This window comes from Xenopus laevis, chromosome 1S (genome assembly GCF_017654675.1).
Source record: "Xenopus laevis strain J_2021 chromosome 1S, Xenopus_laevis_v10.1, whole genome shotgun sequence".
In the NCBI taxonomy this organism is placed as follows: Eukaryota; Metazoa; Chordata; class Amphibia; order Anura; family Pipidae; genus Xenopus; species Xenopus laevis.
Genome location: NC_054372.1, coordinates 18,311,077 through 18,329,331, shown reverse-complemented (window position 1 = coordinate 18,329,331; position 18,255 = coordinate 18,311,077). Strand labels below are relative to the sequence as shown.

General features: G+C 38.2%; 1 protein-coding gene across 2 annotated transcripts in view; it reads left to right on the top strand.

Annotated features, from left to right (window-relative positions):
* The window catches only part of LOC108706544 (biorientation of chromosomes in cell division protein 1-like 1), a 50,280-nt gene that overhangs the window by 7,362 nt on the left and 24,663 nt on the right, over positions 1-18,255 (top strand). For both annotated transcript variants that reach the window (XM_018243052.2, XM_041579406.1), the window contains exons 4-10: positions 487-1,080; positions 3,033-3,179; positions 3,640-3,797; positions 6,063-6,174; positions 7,325-7,445; positions 9,145-9,211; positions 10,838-17,471. In XM_018243052.2, the coding sequence (XP_018098541.1) occupies positions 487-1,080; positions 3,033-3,179; positions 3,640-3,797; positions 6,063-6,174; positions 7,325-7,445; positions 9,145-9,211; positions 10,838-17,471 (7,833 nt within the window). The remainder of the gene's footprint in view (positions 1-486; positions 1,081-3,032; positions 3,180-3,639; positions 3,798-6,062; positions 6,175-7,324; positions 7,446-9,144; positions 9,212-10,837; positions 17,472-18,255) is intronic.

Here is an 18,255-nt window from a genome sequence, read left to right as displayed (position 1 = left end):
GATGAGAAATGCAGCAGATTCTGGTAAGTTTCTGCTCCCATTGGAGGTGCCGGCGTCTCGTTTTTGGATGCCGGCAACCATTCTTGGACGCCGGCGAATATTCTTGGAGACTATTCTTGGACGCCGGCGACTATTCTTAGGAGCCGGCGACTATTCTTAGGCGCCCGCGACCGTTTTTACGCTTGACCCGAGTATAATCCGAGGTAGAGTTTTTCAGCATATTTTGAGGGCTGAAAAACTCTGCGTATACTCGAGTATATACACAATTATGTATTAAAAAAAAAAAAAAAGTAGTTAAGAAATATTTGGCCATGATGAATAATAAAGAAGATGGAAATACAGAATAAAACACAATTCTATATTATACATTAAATCTTTTTTATTTCTGTGGTTCAGCTGAATACCGAACTGAATCCTGGATTCAGTGCATCTTTAATTTATATTTTAAAAAAAAAATCTAATCATATCTTAACCTTTCTTCTTTAGGTTCTCTACCAGCAGTTGGACCTAGCACCAATGTAGCAAGTGACGCAATGTCCATTTTGGAAACAATTAGTTCACTAAATCAAGAAGCAACTGCTGCCCGTGCCTTGATAGACACTACAAACCAGAAAAACAGCGACAAAGGGACCAAAAGAACAATGCAACAAGGTGTTGATGTTACAGCAGAAAAAGATTGTACTTCGGAGGAAACTCAAGAAGTGGAAAAATCCGTCCCCGACATGCTGGTGGCCGAAACCGAGCTTGATATAAAGACAGAAGATTCAAATGATATTTCTTCCACTTCCACTATAGAAGCTTTTAAACCACCTGACACAGTTGGCATCTCACAAAGCAAAGACATTCCAAATGAAAGTGATGAACACAAGGCCAAAGCCATAGAGGGTGAAAAGAAATATGAGATAATTGAAACAGAGAAGAAAGAGGAGAAGAAGGAAGCAAAGAGTGAAAAAAGAAATGAAAACCCCAAAAAAGGTGGTGATGCTGTAAAGGTTAAGGAGGAAAGCACTGTGAAAGAGCGTGAAAATGAACCAGACAAGAGCAGCTGCAAACAGAAGGCAACTAGTACCTTAAAAGAAGGTAGGGTATTTACATAGTACTTGAAAAAAGACACACGTCCATCAAGTGTAACCTATATATAACCTGCCTAACTGCCAGTTGATACAGAGGAAGGCAAAAAAAACAAATTGAAGCCTCTCCAATTTGTAGGGATGCACCGAATCCACTATTTTGGATTCGGCCGAACCCCCGAATCCTTCATGAAAGATTTGGCCGAATACCGAATCCTAATTTGCATATGCAAATTATGGGTGGGAAGGGGAAAACATTTTTTACTTCCTTGTTTTGTGACACATTTGTGACAATTTCCCTCCCCACCTCTAATTTGCATATGCAAATTAGGATTCGGTTCGGCCTGGCAGAAGGATTCGGACGAATCCGAATCCTGCTGAAAAAGACCGAATCCTGGATTCGGTGCATCCCTACGAATTTGCCTCAGAGGGGAGAAAAAATCCTTTCTGACTAGTCCCTGGATCAATTTCTACTATGAGCAATCTCCCATAACCCTGGATATTTTGATTCTTCCCACACTCCAAGAGTATACAGGCAGATTATCTTTCTTCTAAACCTGACCATAGTTTTTATGAATGTGATAGTGATCTAATGTGAATGATGTATAATCTCTCTAATGCTGTAGAGCAGGCATGTCCAAAGTCAGGCCGGGTGGCCAATTGCGGCCATTGCTAATTTACACCGGCCCTCAGCCTCCATCATGAAATTAATAATATTGCGGCCCGCCAGCATAGTGCAATCAGGAATCGCATAACCGTAGCAGCAATATTTGGTGTTAAGTATTAGCAATAGACATGTACTGGCACATAGTGATGCGCCTCTCTCGCATACTTTTTTAGGGCTGAAGGTGCAATAGACGTTCTGACGTGCCAGTGCAGTAAACTAAAGACGTATGCGAGAGCAGTATAGACCAAGTGGCAGATCATTTTACTAATGTGCCCAAATATTACTGCTACAGCTACGCAATTCCTTGTTTAAATGATGTTTATGGTTCAAAGAATGTCGGGCTGAATGGTCGGCCCCCACACATTTTCACCTCACCAAATCCGACCCTTGTTGCAAAAAGTTTAGACACGCATACATACATTAAACCTTTTAAAAAAAAATCTGTTCCAATTGTTCTATACGTCTGACAGTAGAGTTGCATTATGCAGCTGAAATGACAAGGGTAGGCTTTGGGGAAAATACATAAAAGGAGTAGTATATAACTTCATTTAATAAGGCCTGTGCTCCACATTTTTTGTAGGGATGCACCGAATCCAGGATTCGGTTCCGGATTCCGCCAGTATTCTGCCTTTTCAAGAGGATTCGGCCGAATCCTTCTGCCAGGCCGAACCGAATCCAAATCCTAATTTGCATATGCAAATTAGGGACGGGGAGGGAAATTGACTGACTTTTTGTCACAAAACAAGGAAGTAAAAAATGTTTTTCCCCTTCCTGCCCCTAATTTGCTTATGCAAATTAGGGTTCGGTATTTGGCCGAATCTTTCACAAAGGATAGTGGATACAGTGCATCCCTAATTTTTTGTCTCTTGTTGAAATCAGGAAAAATATGTTTATTTCTTGAGCTAAATGGCAAAAGCGTATAACAGAAGCAACTCTATATGATCCTTGCGAGGTAGATAATTAAAATACTAATGGAAATATAATTCCCCTGCGTAATGGACTCCTGATAACAAGACACAAACAACAACAACAAAGAGGGACAGGATGAGTTGAAAATTGGTAAGACAATTTGCAATCCTTGTAAGGACCAAACATGGTGTAGCTTCATTTTCCTTATTCCTTATTTGGTTAAAAATATAACATACCGTAGATTCTTTTTTTTTTTTTTTTTTATGAGAAAAACAATTTTCCTTGCCCTCATGTTGAGAAATGGGGTATACTGCCTTTAATTTGCCTTCATTTTCAGTGTGTAAATTGTACTTGTATTTTCATGGCCACATTTTTACTCCTTGCAGATAATCTTTCTGTAGATTCAGACACTGATGATTATACAGATGTCACTGTCAGCTCTGTGCATACAAGTGACTTATCTTCGTTTGAAGAAGAAAGTGAGGAAGACGCAGTGGTTTCCGATAGTACTGAGGAGGGAGAAATTACCTCTGGTGAGTTCCTATGCATCTTACCAGTAACATATTTATTATTTATTTTTTTAAAACAATTCAATTCTACATAACACATGCTTTCTGGCAGGCTGATGTTACTCCTGCTCAATGTAACTGAATGTGTCACAGTGGGACCTAGATTTTACTATTGAGTGCTGTTCTTATATCTACCAGGCAGCTGTTATCTTGTGTTAAGGATCTGTTATCTGGTTACCTTCATATTGTTCTGTTGTTAGGCTGCTGGAGGGGGGGGGGGTTTGATATCATTCCAACTTGCAGTAAAGAGTGACTGAAGTTTATCAGAGAACAAGTCATATGACTGGGGGCAGCTGGGAAACTGACAATATGTCTAGCGACATGTCAGATTTCAAAATTAAACTTGAGAGTTAGCTCTGTCAATTTTATGATATGCAGCTATTCAATATAACCTGTATACAAATGTTTATCATTTATTTCTTAGATGAAGAGGACAAGAATATTGCCAAGCCTGAAGCGGAGCAGAACGAAGTAAAGACAAAATCAAATCGGCAGACATATGTGCACAAACCATACTTGTACTCCAAATACTACAGTGATTCTGATGATGAACTGTCAGTGGAGCAACATCGGCAGTCTGTTGTGAGTTTTTTAAAAAAAATTGAATTCGATTTTCAAGATTTATCATACTCTGGCCCTTTAAGAACCCAAATTCGATTATTCGCCACCTAAGACCTGCCGAATTGCGGTTCAAGTCAATTGGAGAGGTACAGGGATCATTTTGTAGTTGTTTGCAGCCTTCCTGACATTCAAGTTTTTTTCTCAGTGAAAAAACACGAATAGAGTTTTTAAAATTCAAATTCGATTCGCGCTTTCGGTTCGATTTAATTCATCCAAGTTTAGCTTTAAATTATTCTTGGGTTAGTGCACACTAAGGTCCACAATATCTGAAATAAGGGAAACTCATGGGGAAGGTGTAGGTAAAAACATTTTTTGGTTATGCCACCTACATTACTAAACATGCTGCCACTGACATAGCAAAATGAGACAGAGCTGCTCAGCAGGCAGCCAGATGTTAGAGGTATAATTATGCGGTTATCTTGAAAATGGTTGAAAATATACTAATTTGCCTAGAACACTCTAGGCAAATTTAATCTTTGGAGAATTGAGACGTTTGATATTTGAGACCCCATTTGAAAAGTTTTTAAATGCTGGAGGAGGCTTTGAACCCATTTACTGTGAGCCCATTTCATTTGGCCTGTACTAAATGTCATTTTCAGGTGATCTTGAGGGCAAGGCCAGACATGGTGTTTTTTACATCGCGTTTTTAAAACTCTGTCGGCCGTAAATACGCCACTGAAACCACACACGACTGTCAACATGCGTTTTTCGTGGGTTTTTCAACACGTAGGTTTCCCTATTCTCGTTCCCCATAATTCCACTGGCTGGAAATAGAAAATAGAAAAACTATTTAGAAATAGAAATAGAAAAAACTATTTACATGCAAAATGGAGAAGGAATGGTCGTCAATCCGCAATGTAATGACTTCACTGGCCCTAAAAACATATATATACGTCATTTATCTCGCGAGAATTTGGACGCCATATTTAAAATACGCTGTGTATTTACGTAAAGTGTGGTTTCAAACTTGTAGATCCCGTAGAGTCTATTGATTTGTTAGTTTCTTGACGTATTGGTGTTTCTGCTAAAAAAAACGCCAATACTGGCGTCCCGTGGCGGATTTCAGCTTGCAAGCTCCATAGTGCGTTTTCCATTCGTTTCAGTGGAAGTGCAGTTTCTGCGTATTTACGCCCGACGGAGCTTTTTTTAAAAACGCCACGTTTTCAAAGAAGCACTTCAGGTTGAAGAAGCTTAGGATGTTGCCACACTTTTCTGTGCCATAACACAAAGCAGCTTTGCCACTTCTCAGTAGGCACCATGATGATAAACTAAACAAAACAAATGCGTTTTATAGATTTATATGCTACACAATTAGACAATGAGGAGGGAGTGGGAATTTGGGGTGTACAGTGACATCTACAAAGTGCAGAATGAAAAGCCAAAGTAATTGCCGAAGGCATAAAGGAAGGGCAGGCAATATATGATGAGACTTTTAAATACGTTTATAACAGGTATGGATATTTTAATTATTAAAATAATTTGTTTCATGTTTAATTTGAAAAGGACTTATTATACAGCTTTTTTATGTCTGGGGGACAGGTCCTTTAAAGGAGAACTAAACTCTAAAAATGAATGTGGCTAAAAATGGCATATTTTATATACTGAACTCATTGCACCAGCCTAAAGTTTCAGCTTGTCAATAGCAGCAATGATCCAGGACTTCAAACTTGTCACAGGGGGTCACCATCTTGGAAAGTGTCTGTGACACTCACATGCTCAGTGGGCTCTGAGCAGCTGTTGAGAAGCTAAGCTTAGGGCTCGTCACTAATTATCCAGCAGAAAATGAGGTTCCCCTGTAATATAAGCTGATGCTACAGGGCTGATTATTAAATTCTGACGCTAGTTGCACTGGTTTCTGTGCTGCCATGTAGTAATTATCTGTGTTAATTACTAATCAGCCTTATATTGTGACATTTCTATTCTATGTGTACTGTATATTGTGAGTGGGTCCCTAAGCTCAGTAAGTGACAGCAGCACAGAGCATGTGCAGTGAATCAGCAGAAAAGAAAATGGGGAGCTACTGGGGCATCTTTGGAGACATAGACCTTTACTGCTAACAGGCTGTGGTTGCCTTGGGCTGGTACAGAAGCACAAAACATAATGTACAACATTTCTAGCCTAATTCTTTAGTTTAACTTTACTTTTCCTACTAGCTTTGCAGTAGTGTAAGCTTCCCATGTCTTTGCTTTTGATACAGGTTTTTTATTTTCTTTTTTTTACTTCCAGGCTAAGGAAAAAGAAGAGAGACTGTTGAAAAGACAAATGAAAAGGGAGAGACTGGAAGAAAAGCGTAAGCAGAAAGCGGCTGAGAAAACAAAGAACTTGAAAATCAGCCAGGGTAAGAGTGCCATTCTGATGCAAGATTTTAACATTGCCCTTTTACTATACACTTAATTATTCCACTGTACATAAGTGCATTTAGGAGGCTATCTTCATTTGCCATTATTTAATGGTATGTCTCTCTTAAAGGATATGTGAACACTTTCCAGCATTGCATGGGAGTTTGAACTAAATCTAGAATAGGAACAGTAACACCAAAAACTGTTTATCAAAGTCATTAAAATATAATGCAGTGTTGCTCTACACTGGTAAAACTGATGTGTTTGCTTCAGAAACTCTACTGTAGTTTATATAAACAAGCTGCTGTGTAGCCATGGGGGCAGCCATTCAAGCACAGGATACACAGTAGATAACAGATAAGTACTACTATAGTTTATATAAACATGCTGCTGTGTAGCCATGGGGGCAGCCATTCAAGCACAGGATACACAGTAGATAACAGATAAGTACTACTATAGTTCATATAAACAAGCTGCTGTGTAGCCATGGGGGCAGCCATTCAAGCACAGGATACACAGTAGATAACAGATAAGTACTACTATAGTTTATATAAACAAGCTGCTGTGTAGCCATGGGGGCAGTCATTCAAGCACAGGATACACAGTAGATAACAGATAAGTACTACAGTAGTTTATATAAACAAGCTACTGTGTAGCCATGGAGGCAGCCATTCAAGTTTGAGAAAAAAGACAGGATACACAGCAGATAGATAAAACACCATTGTATTTGACAGGGTTGATCTGTTATGTGCTATGTAACTTGTGCCTTTTTTTTTTTTTTCCAGCTTGAATGGCTGCCCTTATGTACACACAGCAGTATAATATATATATATATATATATATATATATATATATATATATATATATATATATATATATATATATATATATATATATATATATATATATATATATATATATATATATCTCTCTCTCTTTCTGAAGCAAACACTGAGCTTTTACCAGTTTATACTAACACTATATTTTATGTTAATTACTTTAAAACGCTTTTATTTTTTGGTGTTACCGATTCTTTAAGTTTTGGCAACTTCTTGCAAAGGAGAAACTGCTGCATTCAAGAAATATATTCTTAATTGAAATATGATTTATTCAGTAATGTTCAGTTGACTTATTTTTATCCTATTATAGGGAAAGCAGGGCCTTCCAAACACGTCAAGGGAAAATCTACCAGCATAAAGGAGGTGCTAAAAGAACAAATGTTTTTAGAAAAAAAAGTAGCTAGGAGCAAGAAGAAAATAAGAGGGTCAAGGTAATTCCTAATTTTGAGTGACATTCATTTGCAGTGTATTATTTTTTTGTTGTTGTTTGGTTTATAATAGAATTATCCCTTCACAATATGTCTGTGTAAGATTAGAGGGCGTTAAATAGCTGCCACATTTTCTGGAAATAAAAACCCTGCAGTTTAGAGATCCTTATTTAGATCAATCTGAAGGGCAAGTTTGGAAATACAGATTAAAGGTGGCCATAGACGCACAGATAATATCGTACGAAACAAATTTTCATATGATATATGGTGCGTGTATGGTGGGAAAAGAGCTGACCGATATCGGCAGAAGACTTGGATATCGGTCGGCTCGTCGATTGGGCTGGATGGAAAATTTTGATCAGGTGCCTTTGAAGGGACTCAAACATCGGCCATTGTTAGTGATGAATCAGGTAGAATTCTATTGTTTCTTACCTGTATATCTGACGATTCAGCTCTACACGTGTGTATTTACACAATTGATCTTTCTTGGAAAGATGTTTTCCAAAAAGTATCGTAATTGTTACGTCTGTGGCCACCTTAAAAAGTACTCCAAAGACATTAAAAAGAAGTACAAAGAAAAAGAATTCTAAACAATATTTATGTATTTAGGTTATCCTTGTGGGTACGGAAGCACTAACACTTAAACTGATTCAGTTTTTAGCCCTTGCCCCAACCAATGTCAATATCAGCCCTTCTTCAGGGTCCTGTTTATCATGTTGGGTAAAACAACGAACGTTGAAAAAATGGCCTGAAAAGCTGTGTAAAATAAATGGCGAATTTATTAGGTTGTGTGTTTTATCTGACACCGTTATTGAAACACTTCAGACCTCATGTAATTCATTAAATTCAATGGGGAAAAAATCAAGTGGCAAGTAAGTTCTTTCGAAAGTCACTCTGGAAATAACCACTTAAAGAAAACGCAATGGATGAACGCTGTATTTCCCCATAGCATTTTGAAGTGGCCGCTTACTTTCACACAGGATTTTTACATAGAGGTACACAATCACTGAAACCGCATACACAATGGCTTTTATGCAGTGGTGCCTGACAAGGTGCGGTGTATTTAGTCGCTGTCTTTTTACACAGCCTGATAAATAGGCCCCTTAATCTATGTGAGTGTTGTTAATATTTATATTGCTAATTCTTTTTCTACCAACCTTTTAGTGGGTTAATTATTAAAGTCCGTTAAAAAATGCGAGTTTTTATACTACAAAATCCAAATTTTTAGTGAAAAAAAAAACGTGAATTTTTCAGAACTTATTAAACCCAGAGGGTGTTTAAAGTCAGAATAAAAAAACTTAGATCTGCCGAGTTTTTGTGGAAGTCGATGGGAGAAGTCCCGAAGATATGCTGATCTGCGATGAGTTTCGTGCAATAATCTGATGATTTCGTGGTTTTCGGGTGCCAAATCCGAAAAATTTGTACCATTCAAATTTTTTCACGTTTTTACAGAGGTTTTTTCCCGCACAGGAATTTCTGGAAAAATGGATTGATAAATAAGGGGAAAAAATCCGTGCGGATTTGGTCGGACTATTTTACCGAAAATTTACAGAAATTTTTGGATTTTGATAAATAATCCCCTTTATTAAAAAGAAGGTGGAGCTGTGTGTATAAGTAGCTTGACTAGAATAAATTTTTCTTATTATGTTAGCAATAATATCCATTGTTGCATGTTTTTAGTTTTTGTGTTTAAACTTTACAGGAATGAAAAAAAGTCGTTGAAACCAAACCTTTTGGAAGAAGATATGAAGGATTTAATGAAAAATGAGGTAGTTATTGGGTTGCGGTGTGTGTGTATATGTATATAAATAAAATGCGTATAAAATAAAAATGTTTAGCCCTGAACTCTGCTGTTCACAAAAAGGGTCTATTTGAAAAGAAATAAGTAATCCAAAGTTTGTCATGATCAGTTTCCTTCCTCAGGGTCAGCGGTTTTTTCAAATGACCCACTTAACGCGTTTTGTGGCTACCGGCCACTTCCTTCCTAACGTAACATATTCCGGCCCTCCGTAGGAAAGACTATAAATCCGCTGTAGCCAAACGTATACAGGAAAAGCACAATGGTCAGATGAAGATACATTTTCAAATTATTGATGAGTTAAGTTTGAGTATAAGGAAAGGAGGTTCTAAGAGAAGCTTATTGGATTCACCAGCAGAAAATGATTGAGGTATATGGGGGGTATGAATAGAGAGTGGGAGATATCCTGTTTCTACGAACTGTCTGTACCTATTATACAATTTATCTAGTGTTTTTGTTACTTCGTCATTTCTTCCTTTTCCTCCACTGATCTGGCAGTAGGTGGTATATACTGGGGTTATTCTTTGTATTTTCTGTATTTTGTGCATTGCTATGCCTCTAGGAACATAGCAACATGACATATAAAATTGCTCCTCAGTCTTTTTCCTCCTTTTCTTTCACTGATCTGCAAATAAGTGGCATATACTGGTGTTATCTTTTGTATTTTCTGTATTCTGGGTGTTGCTATCCCTTTCGGAAAATAGCAACGGGTTATATAACATAAGTTGTGGCCATTTAACATGTTATTGTGTTATAAAATGAGGTGGTTAACCTTTTGGTGTTTTAAGGATTGTATGAGTTATATTAAATTAAATTTACCTTAATGTTATGATATCAGGCTGGAATGGGAAGGGGTTTTATATGGGAGGGGTTTGTACTTTCTTAAGGGAGATAAAGGTAGGCTGCCATTAGCTTCTGAGGAAGTGGCTGGTAGCCATGAAACGCGTAAAGTGGGCAACCCACAATATGTTTTGGACATGCCTTTACCATCTTTAATGATTCTTTAATAAATTTCTGTTTTTTAATGGACAAATAATTGGCTCCTTTGGTGCTCCATTTTTGAGTTGAGAGTTGAAAATCTGGTAAATAATGCAGCTTTTTGGTGTGAGATTTGCTGGTATATTAAATAAGCATGACACTTATGCAGCTTTTTTTGCACCACTTCGAAAACTTTAAACTAATATATCTATACATCGATATAAGCAGTATCCATTTGTGGTTTTTCTATCAATTTTATATGCAAGCCCCTAGGGTTTTTTTTTTAAATTAAATATATATAACGTATTTAAGGTTCTTTGTTCATCTTTTTTTCTCATTTTCTTTTTTTTTTTTAATGTATCCTTCTGTAAATATGCCCTCCCTATTCATTATCCAATCAAGGTTTGATTTTTACATTCCAAGCTCAAAATCTTATCTTAAGTGTAATGTTAAATAATTCACTTATTGCAAACTGTCTTTGAATACTGCAGTTTACATCATATTAATGTTATTATAAGGTCTTTTCATCTGATTTTTAAAGCGTTTTTTCACTGCTTTATTTTTTATAGTGCTAATTATGATATTTTTAGTCATCTTCATTCTTTTTTATTTTTTTCAGTCACATGAGAAAATGTTACTTGCCAAAGAAGAGCCAGCAGAAGAATGTAAAACTGATATTCGAACAGAAAAGGAATATAAGAAAAAAACACCACTGGAAAAGAATGAGACAAATGTTGAAGAGTTGCAAAGACAGAAAAGTGTACATAAAACTGAAAAACTTGTAAAGAAGGACAGCCATGATTGTGAATCACCCAGCATGAAAGTGGCGCAAAAAAAGGATACAAAAATGCATAGAAATGACCGTGAAAAAACTGTGCCTGAGGACAGGTCGTCCACCAAACATAGATCTAAAACAGACAATCTACATAAACCAAATGATAAATCTGACCCTCAGAAATCCAAGAAAAATTCAAAAGATGATGATAACTTACACAAGCGTAGTCAAAGCAAATCCAGCTCTGAAGAAAGATCTGATAGAAAAAGTAAGTATAAAAACGAAAGCAAATCAACCTCCAACAGTAAAGAGGAGAAAACATCTGGAACTATGCATCTAAACAAAATGGGTGAAAATGTTCACAAGGAGAGTAAACAAGAAAGACGCCAGTCTGAGGAAAAATCAAGATCCGAGCAAAAGTATAAGCGATCACTTAGTGATTCCAGAACACACAGAGACTCTCAGAATGATTCAAGACAACATAGCAGTAGTTCTCAGAAAAAGTCAAAGATCTCCTCTGCTGATAAAAGTGAATCCGATTTAACACACACAAATTATTCGAAGCAAGAGGAAAGCACTCACAGAGATAAAAGAAGATCATACAGCTGTTCAGAAGAACGTATTTCATCAAAGATTAAATCAAAAAGTAGCATCAAATCATCAAAACTTAGTGACCATGAAGATCCAGCACAAAAGAATGACAAAGATAAGAATTCACTGCATAATTACATGGAAAAACACCAAAAACTTAAACCTGAAGACAGTGAAGAAGGAAAAGATGCAGTCTCTGCTCAAACATCAAGTACAGTATCAAAAGATGCCAGTTATAAATCCAAACATTCAGGAGACAAGGAAAAGGAGAAATCTCGAAGTGACAATAAAGAACGTTCTTCTTCAAAACTGGATAAGAAGCATATGGGAGAAAATCTAAAAAGTACAAGCTCAAAGCACGGCCATAAGGATTCAAAACAGAAAGGGGAGAGTAGTAAGTCAGATGACAAAGGTTCCAGAAGTACTGATGAAAAAAGGGCACGAGAAAAAAGCAGTTTGGATAGAAAATCAAGTAAAAAAAACACATTGGAATTTAAGGGCGAAAGCTCTAAAGGTAGTATGCCTTCTAAAAAAGGTTCAAAACTAGAAAGTGATGGATATGATCATGCCGGGAGAAAAAGAAAGCTTTCTTCGTGTTCTTCTGACACCAAAGATATGGCATCTATTACTAATGATGAACTTTCCTGTGACAGTATTAAAACAGAAAGAGTTGAGAAAGGTTCCGAATCAATTGAACCAGTAGCCGCCTCAGAGACTTCGGTTGAATTAAACAACTTTCGTCCTAATATAGATGCCACTAGCACAGAGAGTGAGTATGGAAAGGAGAGCAGATTACAGCAAGAGTCTAGCATAAGTGGTTTAAATGCTGAATCAGCATGTTCAAGCAATTCCCCAGCAAAACACAGTGAAAGTAAACATGGTCATAATTTCACACAGCCTTGTGAACATGATACTAGACAATACTCTGAGACTGCTGCTGCTACAGTAGACAGTGGAAGTTGTTCAGAAAGGTCTCGTGTATCAAATGCAGAAAGTACTCGTATTGGCTATTTTACAGATCTTCATCATGTAAGTGGAGGTGGACCTTTGGATCTTGCACAGACAAGTCCTAAACCAGAATCCTGTTTAACCATTAATAGCAACATTTCTCCTCTGGATGCATCAGTTGAAACAACACAGTCAAATGATGTGATTTCAACAACAGCAGCTTGTGAGACTGATGCGAATGAAGAGACTGTTAAAATAAAGCACATAAGCTCTAACCGTGATACTTTGGTAGTAGACAACATTGTAACTGGAAATTACGTTGAAGACGATGTGCAGATGGCCATTGATATGGCAGAGAATAATTCTGAATCGATTGATGAGGAAAGCGTATCGGCTGTTGGAACTTGTTTTGTTTCTTATACAGAAAGCAGTACAGACAGTACAATTGTGGAAACAAGTTCTGAAAGAAACAGTGATGCCTCCCTTTCATCTCGTGCACAGGACAGAAAAACATCTGAGTGCGAGGATACGGCAACATCATCCTGCTCCACAATTGAACATACAGAGAATGTGTCCCTCAGAGGAACCATTACTTATACTAACAGTTCAAGTGAAAATACTGCAACATCAACAAACATACAGCTGGATAATGTTATGGCCACAAACAGTAGTGACAATGCTGTGGGTGTTGGTTATAGTGGGGAGTGCACTGCCACCACTTCTGCTGATTTTGGAAACGTAGGTGAAGCAGACGTCACAATGTTATCAGAAAACAGCTTTGAAGTTGCAACAACTTCCAGTACTCGTACAGTATGCTCTCCAGAAAAAAGCATGGCAAGTGCAGCAACTTCATCTCAGGGAGAAATTGGTGTTGTGCCAGAAGTAGAAGCTATTTGTGATCTAATATTGAAATCTAACACTTCTTCAGATGGCAATATGGCATCTTCAGCAGACACCCCCATTAATGCTGCAACATCTTCTAACAATCAAGAAAGTGACACAGAAAATGGTGACTTTGGTGAAGTTATTGAAAATTCCAAGAGACATGCTGCATCCTCTTCTGTCCGTGTAGATGAGAACGATGATAGATTTGTGAGCTCTGAAAATATCCTTACTCATGCAGCAACATCTTCTGACCATGTGGTTGAAAATAAGGCTGCTGATTTGGTTTCTGATAATGACACAATGAATGCAGCAACATCCTCCTACAATGCTTTGGAGAAAGATTCTCTTTCAATTCCAGAAAACGTAATAATGCTTGCACCAACATCATCTGACAGTGTGGAGGTACATGATGGTCGTTCTGTTGTTTGTGAAAATGGGGGGTTAGTTGCAGCAACTTCATCTGACATTGCAGCCCCACTCTCTAACCCAAATGGAGATTCTGATGGTATTGGTATTATCCCACATGCATCAACCTCTTCAGATGTTAGTGTGGATAACGAGGTTCTTCAGGGGTCTGACATTTCTTTGGTAAATGCAGCTACCTCTTCAGACAGCACAGGAGAAAACAATGGTGTTCTTCGGGGCTCTGAAAATGTTCATGAGCATGCGGCAACCTCTTCAGATATCTGTGTAGATAATGGCAGTGCTCTTGGGGCATCTGAAGATGTTCATGAGCATGCAGCAACCTCTTCCAATATCAGTGTAGATAACAGTGGCAGTCTTCAGGCTTCTGACAATGTTCTGGCAAATGCAGCAACCTCCTCAGACAGTTTAGCAGAAAATGTTGTTCTTGGATACTCAGAAAATGTCCTGTCAGCAGCTTCTTCAAGTAGTACAATCAACAGCAGCCGAATAATGCATTCTGAAGGTTCTATCATTTCTTCAGACATTGACAATGAAAATATAGCAGCATCATCCAGCAGTATAACGGAGAGCACTTTAGCAGATGCTTCTGGTGCATGGTTGCAAAATCCTAATGAAGATAATACAGCAAGCTCTTCAAGTTTCGAAGACCGAGACTCCATGTTTCAGCATAAAACCATACAATTTGGTAGTGCTGATGAAAGCAAAACTGCTAGAGCAACATCTACTACTCAGAAGGATGTTGCTGTGAATAACAGATGTTCAAATATTATATCTTCAGGGACTCATGTTGTAAACTCTTCAGACTCCCCTGATATGGACAGTAGCACAGAAGTTTCTGTTAATAGTCAAATAGATGGGGGTGTTGCAGCAAGCTGTTCAAGTAGTGGTACAGAACAAGGACACGAACACCATAAACATACAGATCACCCAAGAGAGAATACTGCCTCATCAAGCTGTGCATTAGATAACAGTATAGAAGATATGAATGTTGATCCTGAAATGCCAAGCCAAAATGGAATTGATGAAGCTTCATCATCCTCGGGTTCTTTAAATAGAAGCAGCAGTGTTCAACATCTAGTACATAAATCGTCCTCAAGTCCCAACAATATAAATGTTGCAGCATCATCAAGTGTTGCGATGAACAGCAGTAGCGATAACCTGAATTTTTCCATGAGATGCCCTGGAAACAGTAATGATAACACTGCCACCTCATCAAGCAACATAACAGTCAGCACAGCGGATTATGTCCTTGGCAACAATACACTAGCTACAACCTCTTCAAATATTACCATGGACAGCAGTACTGGGGAAGACGTAGAGCTGGATACTGAAAAAGCAAGTACTTCGACATCCTCAAGCACTTTATTGAACAATGACAACAGAGAACAAGATATCAGTACTGAAAAAGACAGCTTTACTGCTTCTTCTAGTACGACAATAGAAAACTGCACAGATGCAAATGAAGAAACTACATATAGTTCAGATAAAGTCAGTGGCAATGCAGCCACTTCTAGTAATACAACTTATAGCAGTAAAGAGAAAAATACAAGTTGCAATGTGATTTCTGATATTAATAGCGCTACTACCTCCACCGCTATAGCTGAAATATTTACTGCAGATGAGAGAACTGAAGATGTAAATATTGGTTGTGAGGTCAACAGTGAAGCTACTGCAGCTTCTTCAAGCAATGCCATGGAATCCTCATCTGATAGTGTGAGAGGGAATGCCACATCCTCAGATTCTATTATGGATAGTAGCTTAGAAGGAGGGAATGTGTCACAGACCACGCATCCAGATAAAAATGAGGAGGCTGCTAGTTCTTCCAGTCTGTCTTCTAATATGAGACTGCAGGAGATCCAGACTGTGAGAGTAGGCAGTCAGAATCTTGAAGATGCAACTACTTCTTCAAGCACAGAAAGAGCAAATAGTTCATTTGTCTATAGCAGCAACAATAGTGAAAATAATGGTAGTTATTATAATGCTGAGGCAACTGTAGAGTCAAGCTTTGCATCACGAAGTGACATTGACACATCTGGTGCTTCAGGAGACACCGTGGCTTTGGTGCCAAGTGCAAATGCAATGAATGCAGCAATGCTTGCGGAATTTAACTCGGATGACCGTGTAAATGTGGATTATGAAAGGGCTGATGAAAAGGAGGATGCTGTGAGTAGTGCCAGCTCACAAGAACATAAGACTTGCAGCAATGGTTCTAGGCAAAATGAAATTCAAACAAGAGATGGAGCTGTTACCAGTGGTGGTGCAGAAGTGAGCGAATCCTCTATGGCTCCTAAAAATTCTGAGGCGTTTCATCATGTGATTTCTGCAAAAACAGGAGTTATGGTTGGTGACGGCAATGTACCGGTGGAAGAAACACCAGTCTCTCACACTAACAGAATTGACCCTAGTGATGAAAACTTGGATGTCGAGGATACAGAGAACAATGCTTCATTTGAGAGTGCAAATTGTGAGACTGCAGTAAGTATAGGTGACGCCTATGAATCCGAAACACCAAATAATCAATTTACATTAGAGGAAGGGGAAGGCGCTGTCACTAGCACTGGGATAACAGAAGAAAGCGATAGAGTAAAAGTGAGGCAAGATGTAAGAAAAAGTAATAGTTCCTGCACTGGAGTTGAAATTGAGCCTGGTGGCCATGCTATGAGCAGGCAAGAGATGACTGATTCAAATGCCATTACAGAAGATGACGAAAGTGCTATCACAAGTACAGGTGCAAAAGAAGAGGAAGAGGAGGGTGAGGGGTTTGTAACTAGCACGGGAACTGCAAGTGAAGATTCTTCATTCTCGTCCGCCACCGATGAGAATTCTAATATTGCTCAAATGTTTCATTTTAATAGCAAGAATCAACATACGGCTGTTAACTCTGAAGACGAGAGAGAGCAGAAAACGAACCATGAAATTACTGAAGAAATGGCTCTGAGTGCAATTATTTTAACAAATACAGAAGCTACTGCAGAGAGTAATGCAGGTGAAAGTGCAGAACAGAATGATCTCCACACAGCAGATGAAATTGCATCAGTGTTAACTACTGATAGTTCTGCTCTGCCCTCTACAACACAACAAACACATCTCGATCAGCAAGAGAATAAACCTTCAGCTGAAATGGAAATGGATACGTCTCAAGGTACTGAAGAGCTATCTGAAGAGAAGGAGAGTGTGTCCATACAACCTGCTGCAGATGACAACAGAACTGCATTGAATGTTCAAGGGCAAAATCTATTGTCCTCAGAAATAAGTGAAGGGGACCTGAGCACCTCAGCCGGTGAAAGTTGTTCAGTGATTACGGCTTCACGTTCACAAGATAATTTAAATGTAGCCAAATCTGAAACACATGATCAAAAAGACAGCGACCTTACTATGCTTTCCAAACAAGTGTCTTCAAATGATGAGCAAACTAGTACAGACAACACCGATCCAAATCACACTATTAAAAATGAAGATTTGCCTTTGTTACCCTTATCTGAATCTGTACCGAGTTACACCGTACCTCCTGATGGCCTGTCAGCTGAGCAAGGTCTCTCTTTCTCTGAACATGATTCCATGAACAACAGTGATGTAGTGGAAGAAACTGAATGTCCAGTTCCTGGTGATGGAAATGTGGTCTATGCAGGTAATTTTGTCATACTGTATAAAAGTGCTCCTTCCATACGGCACATATACTTCTAGCGGCAATGTCATAATACTAAAGTTAAAATGAATCCACGGATGCATAATTATTTTAGCTTGCATGCTTTTCTTTAAGGAACAGTAACACCAAAAAGAAAAGAGTTTTAAAGGAATTGTTCAGTGTAAAAATAAAAACTGTGTAAATAGGCTGTGCAAAAAAAAAAAAAATCTAATATAGTTAATTAGCCAAAAATGTAATGTATAAAGGCTGGAATGCCTGGATGTCTAACATAAAAGCCAGAACACTGCTTTCTGCTTTTCAGCTCTCTTGCTTTCCACTGATTGGTTACCAGGCAGTAACCAATCAGAGACTTGAGGGGGGGAGCACATGGGTCATATCTGTTGCTTTTGAATCTGAGCTGAATGCTGAGGATCAATTGCAAACTCACTGAACAGTTATGTCCCATGTGGCCCACCTTCAAGTCGCTGACTAACTCAGAGTTAGAGAGCTGAAAAGCAGGAAGTAGTGTTCTGGCTATTCTGTTAGACATCCAGTCACTCCAGCCTTTATACATTACATTTTTGGCTAACTAACTATATTAGAAACATTTTTTTATTTTACACAGACTATCTATTTACCCAGTTTTTATTTTCACACTGAACTGTTCCTTTAAAGAAATACTTAGTTTATATTATTAGGCTGCTGTGTAGACATCACAGCAGCCTTTAAGCTGAAAAAAGAAGAAAAGCACAGGTTACTTAGCAGAGGACAGATAAACTATGTAGTA